General features: G+C 46.0%; 1 protein-coding gene across 1 annotated transcript in view; it reads left to right on the forward strand.

The window, feature by feature from the left end:
• The window catches only part of LRRC56 (leucine rich repeat containing 56), a 594,120-nt gene that overhangs the window by 115,165 nt on the left and 458,280 nt on the right, over window positions 1-20,675 (forward strand). The window contains exons 3-4 of the mRNA XM_086958939.1: window positions 7,591-7,650; window positions 17,280-17,449. Coding sequence (XP_086815065.1) covers window positions 17,291-17,449 — 159 coding nt within the window. The 5' untranslated portion in view covers window positions 7,591-7,650; window positions 17,280-17,290. The remainder of the gene's footprint in view (window positions 1-7,590; window positions 7,651-17,279; window positions 17,450-20,675) is intronic.

Raw genomic sequence — 20,675 nt, forward strand, 5'->3', positions numbered from 1 at the left:
CCTTCCTCACAGAATCACATGGACTCAAGTTCTGGCTTAAGTTTAGCCGCGGGAAGGGAGCTCACAATGGATAAACCATCCCTGAGAGCCATAGAGCGGGAGAAACGTCTCACAGTAGAGTCGGGGGTCTCGATCTGAATCTAGCTGATATACATCTCTCACCGGAAGCAACGCCATATGTTGTGCTCCTGGGGAATGTGCCATCTCTTTCCCCGGATGTGAAGGAAAACTATTTCCAACTAAAGATTAAAGTCTTACATTGGCTGTCCTGTAATACTGCTTTAAGTATAAGGGTGGAAAAAAACATCAAGATGGTGCAAAGGATCAATTAGGTAGGTAGATCCTATAAGACCTGAAAGGGAGACTGCGTCATTATCAATTTCAACAGGTCTCATGTTGCAGAAAGGATTCTGGCCACAGCCCCGACTGATGCCCTTTTTGGTCCCCAGACGTCTATTATGGCCCTCTCTCTTGGGTTCTTTTATAAGCCCGATAGCTTTGGTTAGAATAATAGGATTCATAACAGTGGGGCCCCGATTGGAAGGCAGAAATCTTCTCACCCTCCCTCCAGGCTTACAAATTTAAACTTGATCCATACTCAATGTACATTACAAGGCCGGCAGCAGTTTGTAACATCTCTAATGGAGTTATCAAATCGTTTTGCACCTTTGGGCACTCTGGTCTCTTGTGATTGACTTAGTGGGACTGTTTCTGTGGAAACGGGGCCTCCAGATACTCAACAGGATATTTGTCAGCAAGGCAACAGGACTTCGAGCAGTATAAACTGCAAATTTATGTCATGTAATGTTGCTAGTTTAGCTAATAAGCTCTTGACCCCTCATGGATTTTATTTATAAAACAGTTCAATTTGATCTTTTTGCAAGAAACGTGGGTGACCGGGAATAGTTTCTCCCTGGAGGGCAACAAAGCCTTTTGTGTCCCGGCTACTCCTTCGACTTTAGGAAGATCGTGGGGTGGTCTTGTAATTTATGTTTCCCTAGCAATAGAGTGTAAGATATCTGTGTTGCCCACAGAAAGCCCGACAGAGAGTCCCTGGCAGCCAGGAAATTGTAGGGAGCATTATGTAAGAGCCCAAGAGATATCTCTCTAGTCAGAACCTGTCGAAGGGAGTATAACACAGAATTGGCCAGACTTTGGGCAATGTTAAAGGAGTCAACTTGGAGGGAGATAATTAAGGTTATCACTCTGAAGAATAGCTCTAGGTTCTGGAGTATAATAAACAGTCCCTTTCTGAATAAAGATGCAGGAAATGCGGAAGGTGCTCACATTACTGAGGAGGATTGGGTACTTCATTTTGAAGCTATGTTCTAGTGTCCCCCTGATATAAATAGTTTCTCTGATCGTGAAGCAGGGAACTCAGCACTGGTCTTTGAGGTAGACGAGGTTAAGAAAGATATTGTTGGGTTGTCAAATAACAAAGCCCGGTATTTCGTCGGATCTTTACAAATCTGACTCAAGCTTCTGGGCACCCATCCTCACAGCAGTTATCAATCAGCTGTAAAAACAGGTCCCCCTGAATCTTGGGCCACATCCACCATAGAACGAATATCGTTGCTGAACTCTGTGGTTAAGGTGGTGGGCCGAGTTCTTCTAGATAGACTGACTAGCTGGGCAGAGGACCACAATATTCTAACTGACGTCCAGTACGGGTTCGGTCCGGGGCAGTCTACCGTAGTCCAGTGCCTTAAGTTATTTATGACTCTCAATAAATACACGGTTGCCCGCCCCGGTACCATCTATTTGGCCTTCATGGATCTGTCATCCGCGGTTGATCGCGTGAACAGAGCTAAGCTTTGGCAGACCATGTTGGCCATCGGGGTCAATGGCGATATTGTTTATTTCTTGGAGGACCTCCATAGAGCCAAAAAGGCTGAGGCTAGATTTTCTCAAGACCTTAGGGTCTCCCTCCAGTTCTCAATAAAAAGAGGAGTATGACAAGGGTGCAGTTTAAACCCTTTTTTGTTCAATTTGTATATTAACAAATTGGAAAAAGTGCTATTGGAGACTAAGATAGATTACCCTCAGGTGGGTCGGCGTGGCCTGCCAGTTTAATTATACGCGGATGATGCAGTCCTCATGTCCAGGACCGCTAAAGGGTTGCAATTATTCCTTAACTTCTTTTCCTCTTTTATGGTGGATTTGGACTTGTCAATAAATCATTTCAAATCCTACATGATGCAGATGGGACCTCTCCCCAGAAAGCTTTATCGATTTATGGTTGGGTCTGCTCAGGTTCCCCGCACAGATGTTTTTCGTATCTAGGGTTCCTGATAGATGATAAAATGAAATGTGGACCACTAAAACAGAGAAAGTGCTGAGACCTAGTGCGTGCAAATACGGCGGTTCTCAATTTTGCCTCAAGATTAGGTAGGAGACCGATTGCGGCACTCCTGCATTTATATCAGGCTAAATGTGTCACCAAAGCTTTCTATGGTAGCAAAATCTGGGGTCATGTTGACATGGACGAGTTGGCTGAGAATATTTTCTTGAAAAGTCTTTTAGGTGTGCCCCAGTGAACGTCTAATGTTGTTTTTGTACTTGTATAGCGCACAGCTACTCGCAGTGGGTTTCCCAGCGCTTGTACGAATACCGCAAGGGAACCCTTCCTGGCTTTCCCTGTGAAGCGTCCACTCCTGGGCACCCCCATGGTGCAGACCAGGCATCCCTCACGTTGTGGGGGCCGTTGTGGAGACTAAGCAAGCTATTGCCCAGAGTTGCAGCGTGGGACCCATGATCAGAATAGGCACTGAGGCGAGAATATCCGGTCAGGGGAATTACTGAGCCCGAGACCCGCCAAGGCAGGAATCGAACCCTGGTCCCTGGCCAGAGCTCTGCATCGAGGTCTGCCTGCTCTAACACTTCTCCACGATGGTGGTACACGAAGAACTGGGGGTATCCTATCTTTACGACCTGTTGGCTCTTCGTCCCTTAACATTATGGTTGACAATCTGGCTGAACGAAGGATCGTCCTTAAGTAAATTGATCTTGAAGGAGTTCATTGCCCTTGACTATGCTCATTACATTCCGTGGTTTGACCACATAAAGAGTTGTCTTGAAAGACTGGGCAGAGTTGATTTATTTACCAACCTAGACTTAGTAACTAAGAAAGACCTGGGCTAGGTGCAGGAGGCTTTTTGTAATCAGAGGAGACTAGATAGGGAAGAGTGCGATTTGAGGAAACCAAGTGTCAGTAAATGTATTATTCTGAAAACTGTGCAATCGACTGAGCCATATCTCCTAGGGCTCTTTATTACATATGAACGTTTCTTACTGACCAGGTTTCGCTTTGATCTCTTCCACCTCCTGTTGGCACAGCCACTTGGGTGTGGTAGAGGTCAGATCTTAGAGTACTGTGGCTGCGACAGTGAGTCTCCACCGGGCATGCTTCATATTTTAATGTTTTGCAAGTATTATGTGATTCCTCGGGAAGCTTTTATCATCCCTATTTTAAAAAGGTTGGATATTAAGCAGGTGCGACCAGCTTTTATTTATTTACAACTGTTGTCTGGTGATACTACCTTGTTCTTAACTTTTTGAAATGAGCAGTGAAGCTTAGAGCCTGTTTCGAATAATTGATAGTGGTTTTTAAATGATTGTATAGTGCCTTATTCGGTATCATGGTGACACATACAGTTTAGCTAGAGACCTTGTGTTTCTTTTCTTTTTTGTCTTTTCTTTTGATGATTTATAGCATACGCATCTTATAATATACTTTTATATATTGCATAAGATTTTTAAGTGAGATGTTATTTATGTGATTATTGTACAAATGCAATCTATTAATTCTTATTTTACACTATGTATGTTTTAGAATAGTTTTATAGTGTTATGCAGAAACCGAATAAAGTGTATTTGATTGATTGAATACCTTCTTCTGGACTTCCTTCTTTTCTTTGTCTCCTGTAATTTGCGTTCAATCAACAACACGAGATCGATGATAGCTTCAGAAAATGAATAAAGGGCGTTGTGAAAAAAATCAATTTGTCCTTTATTTCTTCTTTCACAACACATTGAAAGAGTGCTGTGTGTTCTTTAACCCCAGGTAATTTCAGCTGCTCATTGATGAAAACGAGTCACATAAATCAATACATCCATTCCATATCTTTGAATATCACAGAGTGCTTTGTCAGCTGAATGCTCCCAGTCAGGACATTCAGACATCTTAAAAGCTAATAAGACTGTAATAATCAGAATGTGGTACTTAAGGAGATACTCATGTCAGTGCTGATATAATACGGCTTTGACTTGGTCATGACCATACTGTTCAAGGTGAAAAAATAAATGCGCCTTAAGAGAATACAAAACGTATCTTACCTTCACTGATTCCCTATAAAAACACTGGACACTTGAAGAGACTACTGGAATGTCAGTAGGTCTGCTTTACTGCTTTACTGCTGAATTCTCATGACCTAACTGTTGGTACTCTTGTGCTTGATCCTGACAAGGATCCATAGCAAAACGATACTGCAGGTACCCAGTACCAGACAGTACCAGCTCATTTAAAGCGCTGCTTATATATGTTTTGACATCACAGAAAGAAGGCTCTAAACCATCTTAGATTGGAACCCTCGAATAACAACCTCTGGCTAGACCACGATCTTGGGATGGGTTGGCTATGAGGCTTAGATGCCCAAGCTTCAATCAATCAATCATGGGTTTCTTAAGCATGACTACTCACCCGTGAGGGTCTCAAGGCGCTGGGGGGGGAGGCGCAGGGTCCTGTCCTTCAAGGAGGAGGTCTATCGAAGAGCCATGCTTTGAGGTCCCTTGTGAAGATGGGAGTGATGTCGTCTGTCTGAGGTGGAGCAGGAGGGCGTTCCAGGCTCTGGCTGCGAGAAAAGAGAAAGAGCGGGCTCCCGATCTGGACTTCCTGGTGCGGGGGATAATGGTGTGGGAGTGCTGGGCTGATCGTAGGGTCCTTTGGGGTGTGTGGAATTTGAGTCGGCTTTTCAGGTATGCTGGTCCAGTGTTGTGGAGGGCTTTGTGTGCGTGGGTGAGAATCTGAAGGTGATTCTTCAAAAAAATCTTTTTTTTTATTATGCTTTTTGAAAAACACAAAAAAACAAACCCTAACATAATCAGGTACAGTCGTGCAGCGTCGTACAGTAGTATTCCATACATCAGATAGTACACCTTTGTAGCCACGGCGGGCCATTTGAAAAGTCATCTTTGCACAACCTACACAGTTGTATTGTGGTTCCATGGGGGTTTCCCTGTCCTTTAGGTGCCAAGGGCCCATTGCTGGTTGTTGAGCCCGAGAGGAACATCCTCTGGGACCCACTGTGACATCAAACGCATAATATTTCCTCCATTTACCACAAACCCTTTGAAATTTCTTCGGGCATCCCCTCGTCTTATAGGTGACCCTTTCTGCTGCCATGTACATGTCCATCCCGGCTCTCCACTCTCAGACTAGTGGTGCAGTGACGGCCCCCCACGTTCTTGCTACTTCCCTCTTCGTCACCACCAGTGCTAATGCAGTAAAGATTATTTGCAGCCGGCTCAGGTCTACGTCGCCCGGGATTCCCATCAGTATAATTTTAGGGTCTGAGGGTATATCAACCTCCAATATTTTATTCAATTCCTGCAATATCCTCTCCCAATTGGCCTGTATTATAATGTAGTCCCAAATGTTGTAGTAAAAGTTGCCCTCCTCATGTCCATATCTCTGACAGGTGGGCCACTTGCTCGTCCTATTTTATGTAATCTGGCTCAGTCATAATAAGCTCTATGGAGTATTTTGTATGGAATGAGGCGAAGGCGTGATTTAATTGCCTCCTCCCTAGGGTGCATTAAGGCTGCCTCCCAGTCTATGGTTTCAAGTGTGCCCAAGTTCCCCTACCAGGTAGATGGTAGCTTCCCTAGTCTGTCTGGGGCATTATTATGGAGGGTCCGGTATGTAAGTAAGTGACACTGCCTTGGTAGGAATGTGCTCCTGGAGCAGTCTCCCCCTCCATTGGTGCATAGTCCGGCAGTGGGGTATCACCCACGTTCTCTGCTTGCCATGGGTGCCTGATTTGAGCATATCTGAGGAACTGGAAGGTCTGTAGTGCAAAGTCCAGATGAAGGGTATCGAAACTTTTAAGTTTACCCTTATCCATAATATTCCCTATGGTGGATATATCGTCCCAACCTCCAGAGCCTCGTAACTTCCGTATTTCTGCTTGAAAGTGATTCTTGCCTTGATGGGGAGCCAGTGGAGTCTGTGCAGGTACTAGGAGATATGGTAGTGTCGTGGCAGGTTGGGGATTAGTCTTGCGGCGGCATTATGGATGTTTTGAAACTTGCGGTGAGGTTTTTGTTGATTCCCGCGTAGAGTGCATTGCCGTAGTCAAGTATGCTGGTGACGAGGGTGTGAGTGACGGTTTTTCTGTGTTCAAGGGAGATCCAGTTGAAGGTCTTGCCTAGGAGTTGGAGGGTGTGGAAGCAGGAGGATGCGATGGAGTTGATCTGGCGGTCCATTTTGAGTCTGGAGTCCAGGATGATTCGAGCATGGTCCGTGGGGGTGGGCGGCCACCAGGTGTCGTTCCAGGCATTGGAGTGTGGGCCCATAATAAGTGCTTCTGCTTTGTCCATTTTGAGTTGTAGAGTGCTGCTCTTTATCCATTTGGCGACTGCTTTCATGCTTTCTTGAAATTTGTGTTTGGCTGCGTTGGGTTCGTTGGATGGGGAGAGAATGAGTTGGGTGTCGTCTGCCTATGAAACAATGTTGAGTCCATGGGTTCTGCCGATGGGGGCGAGCGGAGCCATGTAGACGTTGAACAGTGTGGGACTGAGGGAGGATCCTTGAGGGACTCCGCAGGTGGTCGGTGTTGGCACCCGCTGCATTGTGCCAGAGAGGAAAGAGCAGATCCAGTCGAGGGCCTTGTCCCGGATCCCTGCGTCGTGAAGTCTGCGTGTTAGGGTGTGGTGAGAGACTGTGTCGAAGGCCGCTGAGAGGTCGAGGACGATGAGGGCTACTGTCACACCTCTGTCCAAGAGGGAACTGATGTCGTCTGTAGCGGCGAGGAGAGTGGTTTCTGTGCTGTGGTTGCTTGACATACACTAAATTCTCAAGTCCCACCACCGTCCTTTATAACTAATGCTTCAGCTAGGTAATGAAACTACCCTCTGGGTATCTACCAAAGTGGAGATATCAGAGCATTCCTGGTCTTGCGGATGCTCAGCCATGCACTGGGTGTGGCGTCCCAGAATACCCTACTGGCATTGTGTTAAGCAAGTATTCCTTTCTGGAAAGTATATAGTATTCAACAGTTCTCGGATATGTTCTTGATAGGGATGTAAAAGTTGTATAATCGATGCCTTGAAACATTTGGTACACAAACCTTTTAACTGAAACCATAAATCTTGTCTTTGTGGAGGCTTGTTAGTATCCCTTCGGCTAATTACACATCTGTCAAGGTATCATCTCCTCACTCTTTAATGCAACTAACAGAATCTCGCATTTATAGGTGCATTCCTTGAATGGAAATGTCCCTTTAGCTAGAAACGTAATTTCTTTGTTGCAATTTTTTTTAATTGTTCTCAACGTTCATATTTCTAAATCCTTTAAAATCTGTTGTTTTGCAGGATACACCACTTTTGCTTCCAGATGTTAAATCGGCCCTCTTTTAACGAAACACCTTTAAGGTAAAAAGTTAAGTTTTAGATCTGAATAAAATAAACTGTCACCGCTGCTATTTTGAAAATTCATAATGTTTCTTGCTCAACTGTACAACTGTAGCCCATATATATATATATGTTATACAAATATGTATATATATATATATTGTTTATCTCCTGTGAGCTAGTACTCCACGCTGACCCTATGCATACAGAAATACACAATTATTTGCGGAATTTGTAAAATATATGCATCGTAGATCAAGAGTGAATCCAAGGCAATTGTTTAGAAAGCATAACTATCCGAAAGTTACATTTCAACTAAAAACAAGCATTTGCATTGCAGTAGATCTTTCATTTGCTAGAGTTAGAGCTATTGGCGATCTAAATGACAATTGTTTTTAGCTATGTGTTTTGGTTTGCAGTGGAGTGGACGCATAAAAAACTAGTAGAGCACACGTAAAGATGAAGTACTTTGACCTATGTACAATATGAAAACTAAAGATTTGGGGCACTGTGCTTTGCTTTCTATAGCAAAATGAGGGGTTGTGGTGTCTGAGCAGGTTACGGCAAGTGGTCCACAATGACAGATGAAGTAACTGAAGAGGGGCCTATAATGGTAGATGTGGACTAATGATGGTAGGTTCTTGGCGGCACGGTGGGCTGTATTGGGTTGTGATGCATAGCGAAAGTGTGTGGGGTTTACAGTTGTGCAGCACAAGTGGGTGGGGGTAGTCTGCAGATTACCAAACTATTTTACACCCACCTGGTACCATCACAGCCCCTCATCTTGGGTGACCACCTAACTCACGCCATGTTCATCACAGGTCCCATGCGTCTTGTGCGGGCCTTTAACTTGCGATTCATTGCTACACAAAGTATTGTTGGAAATTTTGTGTAGGTAAACCAAGACTACAACATCCAGAATGCATCAAGGAGACACAGGAAACCCCAGTTCGGGAAAAACAGGGTTAATGAGTACATGGAGCTCTCCCTTAAAGGCACTGCATGTAATCATTTCCAGGTGCTAGTAACATTTCTACTCCCACGGATGCCGCTAATCCTGTACCATAAACCCCGCTGCAAGACCCACCTGCTGCCTCACAGCATACACACAGGCTGGTCCTCTTTAAACCACAGACACCAAAGATTGCAGGACTATCTTTTAATCTCTGTTAATAGTAGGAGCTTGAGTCAGGTGTGCCCAGGCACCCTCATGCTAGAGGTTTCCAAGCTCTGCAATCTCTGGGTTACTATTTGAGGTTTAAAGAATGATGACAGTCCAGTCTATAGTATGAATATCGTTCCAGCGCCTATGATGTATGACCTCTGTCATACATCATAGGCGGGGGGGGGGGCAGTCTGCGGCATGATGCACAGTCTGGGATTCTTTGGGGAGAGACTCGCTGTAATGGGGTGAGGGGTTCATGGGTAAATAGAAGCCTCCATGGTAGACATCAGGAATGTAAGTGATGCATTATGGGGGCAAGGGAGAGGGAGCTTTCTTGCTGGCAGTAGGGGGAGTGAGAAGGGGGTGGATTCCTTTGTTGGGGTAGAGTTGTTCAGCTAGAGGTTAATGATGATAATGGAGGGAAGGCCAGATCTTCTTCCCACGCTATGGCAGCGACAGCCTCATCAAGGCCCGAGTATCCGACTCTTTGGGAAATCCGAGGCCAGATCGGGGTAATCCAATAGTTTCCCAGGAGATCCAAGGATGGGGGAGGGTCCGAGGTGTTGGGATGGTCAACGGTCTGGAGATCCGTGGTGTTGGGGGAGTCCACAGGTTTGACAACTGGGGCCCGAACTGAGATCCTTGTAACCAAACCGACGCACCAGGCCCCGGTATCAGAACCGGGAGGCAGAGGGCTGGGTTCGTAAGCACAAAGAGGTGAAAAATCTATAGCATCCAATTTGAGAAAAATATAAAAGCGGGCACAATGCTAAAACTTAAAGTGCGGCTCCCGATAACAGTAATGAAATAATAATCATGAAAGCCGGCGCCGTGCTAAAATATAAAGCACGGCACCCGTGCATATTTAACTTATGTGCGTGATGGTCCATGAAGCTGGCGCCGTGGTCAATAAAAAAAAACCATAAAAGCAGATGCCGTACTAGGCGCCTTTGTGACACAAAACAGTATAAAATTAAACACAACACATAAACACTTTCAGCTTAATAAAACTGTAGTTGGTCGGTGCTCCTTCTGATAAAACGGAAGTGATGTATCGGGAGCACTGTTAGACCTGGCACCTTGGCGTGAGTCTCCCTCCCACTTTTTGCTGATGTGCCTCAGATGTTTTGCTGGTGTTAGCTGCTCAGGGCACTGCGCCACGGCCAATCCGTGCCGCAGTGCAAGTGCTCCCAATGTGAAGTGTATACATTAATTGATTTCCATGATTGGCTTATTTGGTTTACTATCAGTCCCCAGTAAAGTGCACCAGGAGTGCCAGGGCTTGTGAATACCAATACTGCTAGTGGGTCTGCAGCGCTGGTTGCGCCACCCACAGAAGCAGCCTTTTAAAATGTGTCTAAGGTCTGCCATTGCAGAACCTGCATGCAGTCTGGTACTGTCATGCTGGCTGGGCAAGTTCACACACTTGCCAGCCTCTAAACCTTCCCTTTACTTCATGTGAGTCACCCCTATGGTAGGCCCAAGGGCAAGGTGCATTGTAAGCATAAGGTAGGACATGCCCTGATGTGTGTGGCTTGTCCTAACAGTGAATTACAGCCATTTTCATTTTTCATTATTGTAAGGCTACCGACTCTCCATAGGCCAGAATGGGCTGCTGGAATTATTACACTATATAATCCCAACAGACTCAGGGAGCATGGTATAAAGTCAAGGTAAGTATGCCTGAACTCAGAATAATAAAATACTTCTTTTAGTAAAGTTTATTTTAATATCCTGTGTTTGCAAATGCTACTTTTAGAAAGTTAGAATTTGCTTGCCTAACCATTTCAGCCCACCTCTGCCAGGATGTGTATCTGCTGTCTGGGTTGTGTGAGTGACAGGGTTGGGGATGACAGGTGGTGAATGGAGGGATTACCCCAAGGTGGGTGCTGGGAGTGCCCCTTGACTCTGAATAGGGCTGTGCTCTGCCACCACAATGCTGGCTCCACCTGCTGGGGAGCGACTGATGACTCTGCCCGACACCCAGCCCAGGAAGAGGGAAGACTGTCAACAAAATGCTCCTGGCTGTACTTGTCATCTCAAAGCTGGCTCCACCTCCTGCGGAGCGTCTGCTGTCCCTGCCCCACACACTGAAAGGAGAAGGCAGAGTCTGCACAACAAAGTACTCCAGGGCTGAAAAGGACTATGCAAAGGACCCCCTGGCCTGAAAAGACAAAAGAAACTGACTATAAATGTAGGAGCCCTGCTCCTAACAAATCAGATCCTGTTTTCCCACAATGAACCTCTGCCCAACCAGAAGGACCAAGAAGAAGCTGAGGGACTGACCTGCAGTATGCCTTGCTGAGGAAGGAGAGGAGAAGACTTAGGGCCAGATGTAGGAGCCCTAATACCGGTCGGAAACGGCCGATTTTGGCCGTTTCCGACCGGTATTAGGGTTTTCAGATGTAGGGCATGCATTTACAGAATCGGTATTTTACCGATTCTATATTTACCGATTCGGTAAAATTACTGAATCGGTAAATACAGACTCGGTAAAATAACGATTCTGTAAATGCAGATGTGGCTGGCACATGTCAGAGTGCCACAGGGCTTTAAGAATCGGTATTTTACCACCCAATCCAATTGGGTGGTAAAATACCGATTCCAGGTGTGCATGCACATCTGTGCATGCACACCTGTGCCATGTGACACACAGACATGCCCATAGGGCATGTCTCTGTGCCACATGGCACACAAGCCTGTAATTGGGGTGCCAGAGGGTGTCAAAGTGACACCCCCTGCACCCTTGCAAGAATAGGTAATTACCGAATCGGTAAATACCGATTCGGTATTCCACATTGATTCCTATGGGCTTCAAGGCCCATAGGAATCAATGGGGGATACCGATTCGGTATTTACAGAATCTGTAAATACCGAATCTTACAGATTCGGTATTTACCGAATCAGAATTACCTACATTTCCCCCCCTCTAATTTACCACTTCTTCAATACCGAATCGGTATGATTCGGTATTTTAGAAGTGGTAAATTAGAAATACCTACATCTGGCCCTAAAGGAGGACTTTGCTTTGCTGTGCTGAAAACTATCTCCAAGGGCTTGTTTGAGCTTGCCCCCTGAATTGAACCCCAGGACCAGTGGGTTCCCTGCGCTTTGGCTCGTCTGTAACTTAAAGCTGTGTGTTTCCTCCCACGGGAGGTGAAGTCTGCGCCCCCCCACCCCCTCCTAGGGCCGTGGCACCCAGGAGCTTACCTGCCTTCTGCCTGTTGAGAGCCCCGCTTGTGTAGAGCCGCTCTCTGCCCCTCGGGTCAGGCCACCTGCTCCTCTGCCATCCCGCCCGCTATTGGAGTGCCTGGAACGCTCTCTCGCCCCTCCCGCCGGAACCCTGGTCCCGAGCGCATCCCCAAGCCGGACGTCAGCCCGTGCGCTGTACTGCAACCGGCCGCCCCGCTTTGCCCTCCGACCACTGGAAAAGGCCGCGCCGCACACTGAAGGCCGTACTGGGGGTCTCGTGTCACGCCCCGCCTGCTGGTGACCACCCGCCGCATAGACAGCTCCCAAGGCATGCTCCGCCACTGGTGTGTACTCGCTGAGTACGTCTCGTCCTACTAAGGGCACCGCGTGGCCTGGAGCGCACCAGATAGTTCCCCCACTTCGAACGCACAAGTGCTTGTCTCGGGCTCGAGGCCCGCAACATTCTTCTTTCCCCATAGGCACTGTGCGCTGTAACTTGTTCCCGTACGGACCTGCCTCCCGGCCTTGTACGCTTGCGGTGTGAGGCGCGTACCTGGAGCAAGAGCCTTCTGTTTGTTTGTAAGTACGAGTCGCACCAGTGTGGCCCGACCCGTACCCCGCAGCAGCACCGACCGCGCCGTATGCGGCGCACCGCGAGACATGTGAGGATCGGCAGGGCCGGTTCTCCCCACACGAACGAAGCGGATAGAGGCGCTACACTGCCCACAAACCTAATGGATCTTGCCCCAACACCCCGACATCGTATCCTGAGTGTGGTAGAACGGTTTTAAGGTAACTTGAACCAGGGGGAAGCAACCTAATCATTTTAAAGGAACATTCAAGAAACTCTTACCATCCCGAAATCTTGTGGCCCCAATTTTGAACCGTTAAAGAAGGTCTTGTGATGATTTGCCTGCATATATAGAATTTTTACATAAAGTCTACGCATTTTTATAGAAATACCGCCTGGTGTCCATTTGTGGGGGGAATCAGTGTGTTTACTGTGTTTGACTACAAATGCCTAACTGACTTAACACTCCTGAGTTTGGCCTTGACTGCTCGCACCACGCAACCTAAAGGGTGAGCACGGGTTATTCTTAAGGGGTACTTCCCTTGCCCTGACTAGAGGAGAGGGTCCTTGTTTGTCACAATTGCATACCTGTGCCAACCAGAGACCCCCAATTCTAACAAGCACCAACCAATAAGGAGCCCAGAAAGCAGAGTAACACATGAGTTAACCCTTTGCAAACAGCAGGCGAAAGTACACTCGCTATACTGCTTACAGCAGGTCTTGCAGGCAGCACATGCGCGCTGACTGGGCTCGACCTAAAAGGTGTCCCTGTCCTTGTAATACAAATCCCCAATCTAGACTTGTGGAAGAATGTGTTAGACCTTAGAAAAGTAAAACAAATGAATGCAATAATGCCCATGCTTTATTTTTGTTTTACAGTAGTAGAGTAGCTTTGGATGGTATTCTAGTAACAGCAGTTTAACGTAGATCACTGTTAGACATGTACTGTAATCGGTGAAATTTCGGTGGCCAATTTAACAGAGCCATTTAATGCGGTACAAATGAAAAGTATTTAGCAATGATTACCAATGATTTCCTAATTTTCGAACTTGCTCGATCTACTGTTATCTTTTGTGCCGTTATGTGTTTCTTTTCAAAATTGCTGTTTGTTATTCTGGAAGCTGGATAGGCAAGGTGGTCAGTGTTCTCTAGTCTCCCCCTGTCTCTGCACAGCAGGGGCTTTTCAACTTGTCTAGTAATTACTGCACATACATTACTACTAGACTGTACTCCTTTGTTGGCTAGATTGTAGGCTTAATTTGGAGAATCTTCCAAAGAAAACCGACTACTACTCAATTTTTTAGCGTAAGATCTGTTTCATTGCTGTAATGTTTCTGTAGAAAAAATGGTGACCCATGATTTTCCCAGCACTGATAAATGAATGAAAAGGGGAATTAGGTAAGATTTGATTAGCCCAGTGCAACTGGCACTTAAAGTAGAGGTGAGGTATGGGCCTTGCCTATATACCTATATGAAAACATACTGCGCTAATCTAACATGCCTCTGTTGTGTTTGGGAGCTACTGTGACAGCTGTCCCACCATGAGAATCCTCTTCAGCTCTTGCAACTCGAAGGAACTCTTCAGCATCATACAAGAATTCACCAAACCCCCCAGCGAAATCTCTTTCTAGGACCTTCAACAAGCTTGGATCCTACTTCCATCACAAAGTCAATTACCTCTACGACAACTTAAAAGAACAGAAACAAGGCACCAACACTACACCTATCTCTAGCAACGCCAGCTACCATCACCGCCTGGACCCCTGTCACCACAGAAGACAATGCCAAGACCATGAAGAGCATACACTCAAGAGTTCCCACTGACCCCTGCCCGCAACACATCTTCCACAGAGCCGCTGCTGCCATAACACTCGAAGTACGACGCATCATCAACTCCATCTTCGAAACCAGTATGTTCCCCGGCGACTGGAAACGCGCAGAAGTCAATCCCCTCCTCAAGAAGCCCTTTGCAGCCTCAACAGACCTCAAGAACTACAGACCCATCTCTCTCCTCCCCTTTGCAGCCAAAGTCACTGAGAACATTGTCAACATCCAGCTCACGAACTTCATAGAAGCTAACTCGATCCTCGACTCCTCCCAATCTGGATTCCGCAGCAATAACAGCACCGAGAATGCCCTCCTAGCCACCACAGACGATATCCGCACTCTCCTCAACCAGGTCTACAAGGCGGCCCTTATCCTACTAGACCTCTCTGCAGCCTTCGACACCATCTCCCACGCACACTCACCGTCAGACTCCTCAATGCCGGCATACAGAGAAATGCCCTAGACTGGATTCGCTCATTCCTCACTGGCCGAACTAAAAGAAACAGACTCCCGCCCTTCCTCTCCGAGCCCACAGAGGCCAGCTGCAGAGTACCCGATCGATCATCGCTCAGCCCCACGCTCTTCAACATCTGCATGGTCCCCCTCTCCGCTATTGTCTGAAAGCATGGACTCAGCATAGTATCCTACGCCAGCGACACCAAACTCTTTCTCACCAAGGAACCCCACATCACTGGACACTGCCTCCAGGAAGGAATGAAAGACGTCACATTTTGGATGAGCAGCAGCTGCCTGAAGCTCAGCTCGGGGAAAACAGAAGTCCTCGTCCTCGTATCTACCCCCGCCGCATGGGACAACACCTGGTGGCCCACTGCCCTCAGCAACCCCCCACATCCACGGGCCACACCTGCAACCTCTGCATTATACTCTATTCCTCCCTCACCATGACCTGACAGATCAACGCCATCACCTCCATGTGCTTCAACACCCTCCGCTTCCTCTTCAAGACCTTCAAATGGATCCCAGCCCCCGAATGCAGAAAGGCTGTTACCCAGGTACTCATAACCAGCAGACTGGACTATGGAAATGCCCTCTAGACCGGGATCAACAAAGCTCTACTCCGCAAACTACAGACCATCCAGAACACCGCTGCCAGACTTGTGCTCGGCATCCCACAACAAGACTAGATCACCCAGCACCTACAAGACCTCCATTGGCTCCCCGTCAAAAAGAGAATGACCTTCAAGCTGCTCACTCCCGCCTACAAATTCCTCCACGACACCGGACCCCAATACCTCAACAAAAGAGTCTCCTTCTAAGCACCCAATAGAAGCCTCCGCTCTGCTGACCTTGCTCTGGCCGAAACCCCACGCACCCACAGAGCCGGAACGGGAGGAAGAGCCTACTCCACCTGGAAACACCCCCCCCCCTCCTCCCCCCCCTCTCAGCATCAGAAGATCCCCCACTCTGCAAGAATTTAGGAAGAGCCTCAAGACCTGGATCTTTGGATGAGACAGAGCTGCATGAACCCCCTGCCACTCACGCCCCCCAGCGCCTAGAGACCCTCATGGGTGAGTAGCGCACTTCACAAATCCCTGATTGATTGATTGATTGATTAAGAAGTAGCATTTCAAACGGTCTCCAGATGGCCACGCGCACTAGCTGGACACAAATGCAATTGTGCACTGGTAGTTGTGATCGAATTGCAATTGTAAACTCCATCTTGTATGCAGCAATATTTTATCTATTTTGGTTTTTCCAGCTTGTTGAGCCTGCTGAGGTAGATTTCGGAGGTGGTAGACGTTTCTATAAGCAAGGTATTTACACATTGGTGCTTTGTTTCCCCATACCTCACATTGTGCTACCGATTGTCTGCTTACACCACAGACTCAGGTTGGTGTACAATGTCAATATTATCCTTTTTGTAGTTATTCCGCTGGGATGCATTTTCTTTGTAGTCTGTAAACCAAACGTTCCTGAATGTTGTCCATTCAGGCTGAAATCGAGATGATTCTGAGATGAATCGTTGGCAGCAAGTACATGAAGAGTTTTGTTGGCTGTGCCACTCGCCCAAGCATCCTTTACGTGGAAGAGAATAGACGTTAAGAAGGATTGAATTGGAACTATTACATTTAAAATGAACACCGAAGCCTTTCAACGTTACATATGATTAATTCTCACTACAGTTGTGGATTAACAGAAAAAGATTTATAACGTAACTTGATAGTAAAAAGGTAATTTCTGTTGATGGTATTTGTCACTGTCTCTTAGTTTCCTTTAGTGTACGTGATCCAGATATTTTGTAATAGATTCCCTGCTGATTTCACATCTTAGTCAAACCACCCTATCCTAAACTGTCCTTGATTCAAGTTAGTTTATAACTCTGCTTTCTAATCTGTTAAATCACCAACTGTAAATAATTTCTTATTGATTTTCCCACTTCAGGTTTCTAGAGCCACTGTGATCTAGATGCTAAACTTTTTTTCAGTTTTTGAAGTGCTTTATACCTACACATCATCTTTTTTCAAATATTTTTGCTGTTTATGCTGAATAAATATTTAAGAATGTGATCACTTTAAAGGAAACATACGTGATTTACATGTTCTGTGCCAGAAGTGAGTCCTGAATCATTGGGTAACCTACTTTCTGATAGAGAGGTGGATCAAAAGGCACTGTTCCAGTGACATTAACAAAGAGGCTATGCATGATGAGGTGGGAAAAGTACACTACTAGCTACTTAGTGAGATTGTTTTTTTGAAATGGCAATCACTTGCAGCAGTGGGCAAAGCTATTATTTGGGATGGGTAAATCATGCACTGATCGTAGTAATCCTGTAGGTTTTCCTAGAACACTCTGTCTAGTAAAGATTGCCTTAAAATGTGATTCAATAGTAGATAGAAAGCTAAATGTTCGTTGTTGCCTCTCTTTTCTCCCAAGGTTGGGTACAGATGGATTCCAAAATGGATCCATACACTGCTACCCCCCGTCCAGGCACAGCCAGTATTCGGGTGTTTGACATCGGTTGGCAAGGACCTCTCAATCCCAATCCTTTTAGAAAAGATGAGGAAGAATTAGTTCTGGATGAGTACCTATCCGTGTCTAAGCTGGTGAGCAATGCATTTCTTTTTGAAAATATTTATTTTCCGCTTCACTTCCACATATTGGTGATTGTCTTTTCTGTATAAATAGTCATAAGCACTTAATTGCCCCGCCCCGGCGATCCTGGATTTCTTTTTGTTATATAAAAAATATATTGCACTTTTCATTGTAGAGAAGCCAATTTTTAAAACGGAAAAAAGAAAGCTTAATACAGCAAAATGTAGGCCATATTAGCAAATTCTCATTAATTAAAAAAAAAGGAGAACGTCGTTGTTGAAATGAAAATTACTAGAACACCCTTTCACAAACCTCTTTTAGGGTTTTTTTTTGTTTGTCTTTAATGTGTAGCTAGTAAGTTGCCGGTTGTAAACATATATCTGACATTATGGCATTTTTCTACAGAAGTGAACCACCCCTCCAACAGTTTTTAAATGCTTAAGTTGATTTGGGTTATTGCAAAATGTAATACTAATGTATCAAAACCTTCACATATCCACAGTCAATCGAATTTTACAATTTTATGTACAAACACCATTAATTCAGTTACACCTTCCTGGATTTAGGGCCTAATTACGAGTATGGCAGTTCTCTGGACCGCCATACTCTTGGTGGCGGTCCGACCGCCACAACCTTGGCGGTCCGACTACATTATTAGTATTGTGGTGGTGGGATCGCCACAAGACGACACCTCCGCCGTGATGTAGGATGATCTGACAGCGATAGGAATATGCTGGCGGTGCCGATGCCAGCAACGCTGAGCATATTCCGAGTTGCATTTCCTCCTCATATTTCACGGTGGTAAGTATGCTATGAAAAGGGTTATGGAGATGCAACTAAGGGTGCCCTAACAGGGCCCACTGCTGCTGCTGGGCCTGGGGGTGTATGCGGGGGCACATGTTTGGCCAGCGTTCCTGCAGTGTGTGGCATACACAACATGGTGCATGCAACATCGTGTAGGAACATGCTGCAGGTGCTCTTACAGCAGCGATCTGCTGTTAAGGCTCTCGTATGAGCCTGACACAACCGCCGCCATGGGACCACCGCTGCACCACCTGCACTCCTTGGATTCTACCTTGAATCCGGTGGGCAGGTGCACCACAGGCTTGGCGGTCCTCCTGCCATCGCAGCGATGGCAATGCTACAGGAGGACTGCCAAACTTGTAATAAGACCCTTAGACGTCAATAAATACATTATTGTATTACTAGGGGGCTGCGTAGAAGTCTGGCGATCCGACTGCCAGACCGCTGTTGTGGCAGTCACAACGCTGCCAAGCCATCGGCATCCTGACGGCTGCATTACGAGTTAACTGCCAACCCGGCGGGGTGCAGGCGGCGGTCTTGAGTCAGTGGCATGCTTTGCCTCGCAGAGTGAGCCTGAAGTCAATGTGCTGCACTGCAGCGCCTGCACTGTCGAGTGCGCACTGTTGCCAGGCACCATGTCATGCATGGCACACAGTGCGCACACGACATTGCAGGCATGGGGACACATCATGTTCTCCCAGCCACAATGCCCAATGGATAAAAGCACCTGAGAGCCCTGTTTGGGGCCTCTTCTCTTCCTTTTCGCCGACCTTTTCATGGCGGGGTTCCTGCCATGAAATGATCGGGTGAAATCCAGCTTCTAATTTGCAGGGTGGTGCCAGCATCAGCAACGCCTGCAATACCCCCAGGCTTCCCTTCTGCGCCACCTTGGGATCCAGGAAAGTGGCAGTGGCAGCGTTCTTGTGGCGATCTGTCCCCATGATCGTAATCGGATGGTCGCACCGCCTTCTCGCCGCTGACGCCACGGCGATCCCTAGACCGCCGGACTCTTAATCAGCCCTTAAGTGATTCGCAATCAGTGTTACATTTAGGGCAAAACAGCTCGTAGCTAGCAGCTTCTTTTGTTGTTGCACATAATCTGCAGCTTTGAACGTAGTGTGGCAAACCATACCAGTTGCCACAATTGTCCAGAAAAAGCATTTCCCCAACCGATATAGCAATATTTTTGATGGTTCATGGGAACTTTCTTTCAGATTGTATGGCTGTACAACAGAAAATTGTGCAAAGCCAATATGTCATTTGCCTAATTATTTAGTAGTCTAAGTCCTGCAAATGAAATTAGATTTGGGTTCTTATGTTGAACAACTAATTACATTCTAAATTAGATGATTTATAATCCACAGTAGTTTTAGAAATAGAAACCTTAATAAGTGTAATATTTGCTTTGGATAGCACTGGGGCTATAATCAGTTCATCAGTACACTTTATCTTATCAAAGTACAAAACTAAATATGTGTGACTTTCACTTAGCAAAACACCATATCCCTATTTCTCTTAAAATGCTATCTTATTTAAAGGACATTTTAAAAGCAGGTGGATGCTAGCATTTCAATTTTGGGTGGGATTAAAGTCCCCAGACGGAACTCGATCCTCAAACCTGGTACCTCAAGCTCTGGCTCTCTTGTTCCAAATGATGATAAGCTAGTGGTGATTATATAACACTAGTTTGACACCTCAATGATAATAGGCTAAAAGGATCAAAAAAATCCCTTGTTTTCAAAATCTTGGAGCTTGTAAGGGCATGGCACTTTGAAATATTTTGGGTGTTAATCTCATGCTTGTACCTCAGCTAATATCACCAGTGTATAAGTGCGCCTTATATAATACCCTATATCACACAGGGACAGCCCTTACTCGCTCATTAACTTCAAGTTTGTATTAAGACTAATAAAGCATAATAAATCAAAGCATTAGAATAACATCTCACCTATCCCTACCTTCCGACTCGACTAGAATACTTGTACATACACCTTACTCATGGATGCCCTTCTAGTGGACATTTCTCCTTTTTTGCTTTATGATTCTCTGACAGAACACTGTCAAATTGATGAATTCCTAGGAAATACTTCTAAAATGTTATCTCAAAATATGGTTAGTCAAAGACATTTAGTGGGAATCATTTAGTTTGAAATTAACTGCATACATATTTTACATTTATTTCAAAGCGGTGTTTTGACAAAATATTACGTTTTTTATAAACTTCACCACATTGATCTCCGACAGCGCGCAAACTAAGTTGCCCCCAGCAAAACACCCAAACCCAACAAACCCTCCCGACAAGCCAGCTTGTACACCCCGGAACATAGAACCACAAAACGCAACACCAAACAACTGGAAAGGAGATGGCGTACCACCAAGGAACGCAGTGACTAAACTGCTTTCAAGCACTCACTCACTCAGTACCAAAAACTC

Source organism: Lissotriton vulgaris, chromosome 2_1, assembly GCF_964263255.1.
Source record: "Lissotriton vulgaris chromosome 2_1, aLisVul1.2, whole genome shotgun sequence".
NCBI classification, from domain to species: domain Eukaryota; kingdom Metazoa; phylum Chordata; class Amphibia; order Caudata; family Salamandridae; genus Lissotriton; species Lissotriton vulgaris.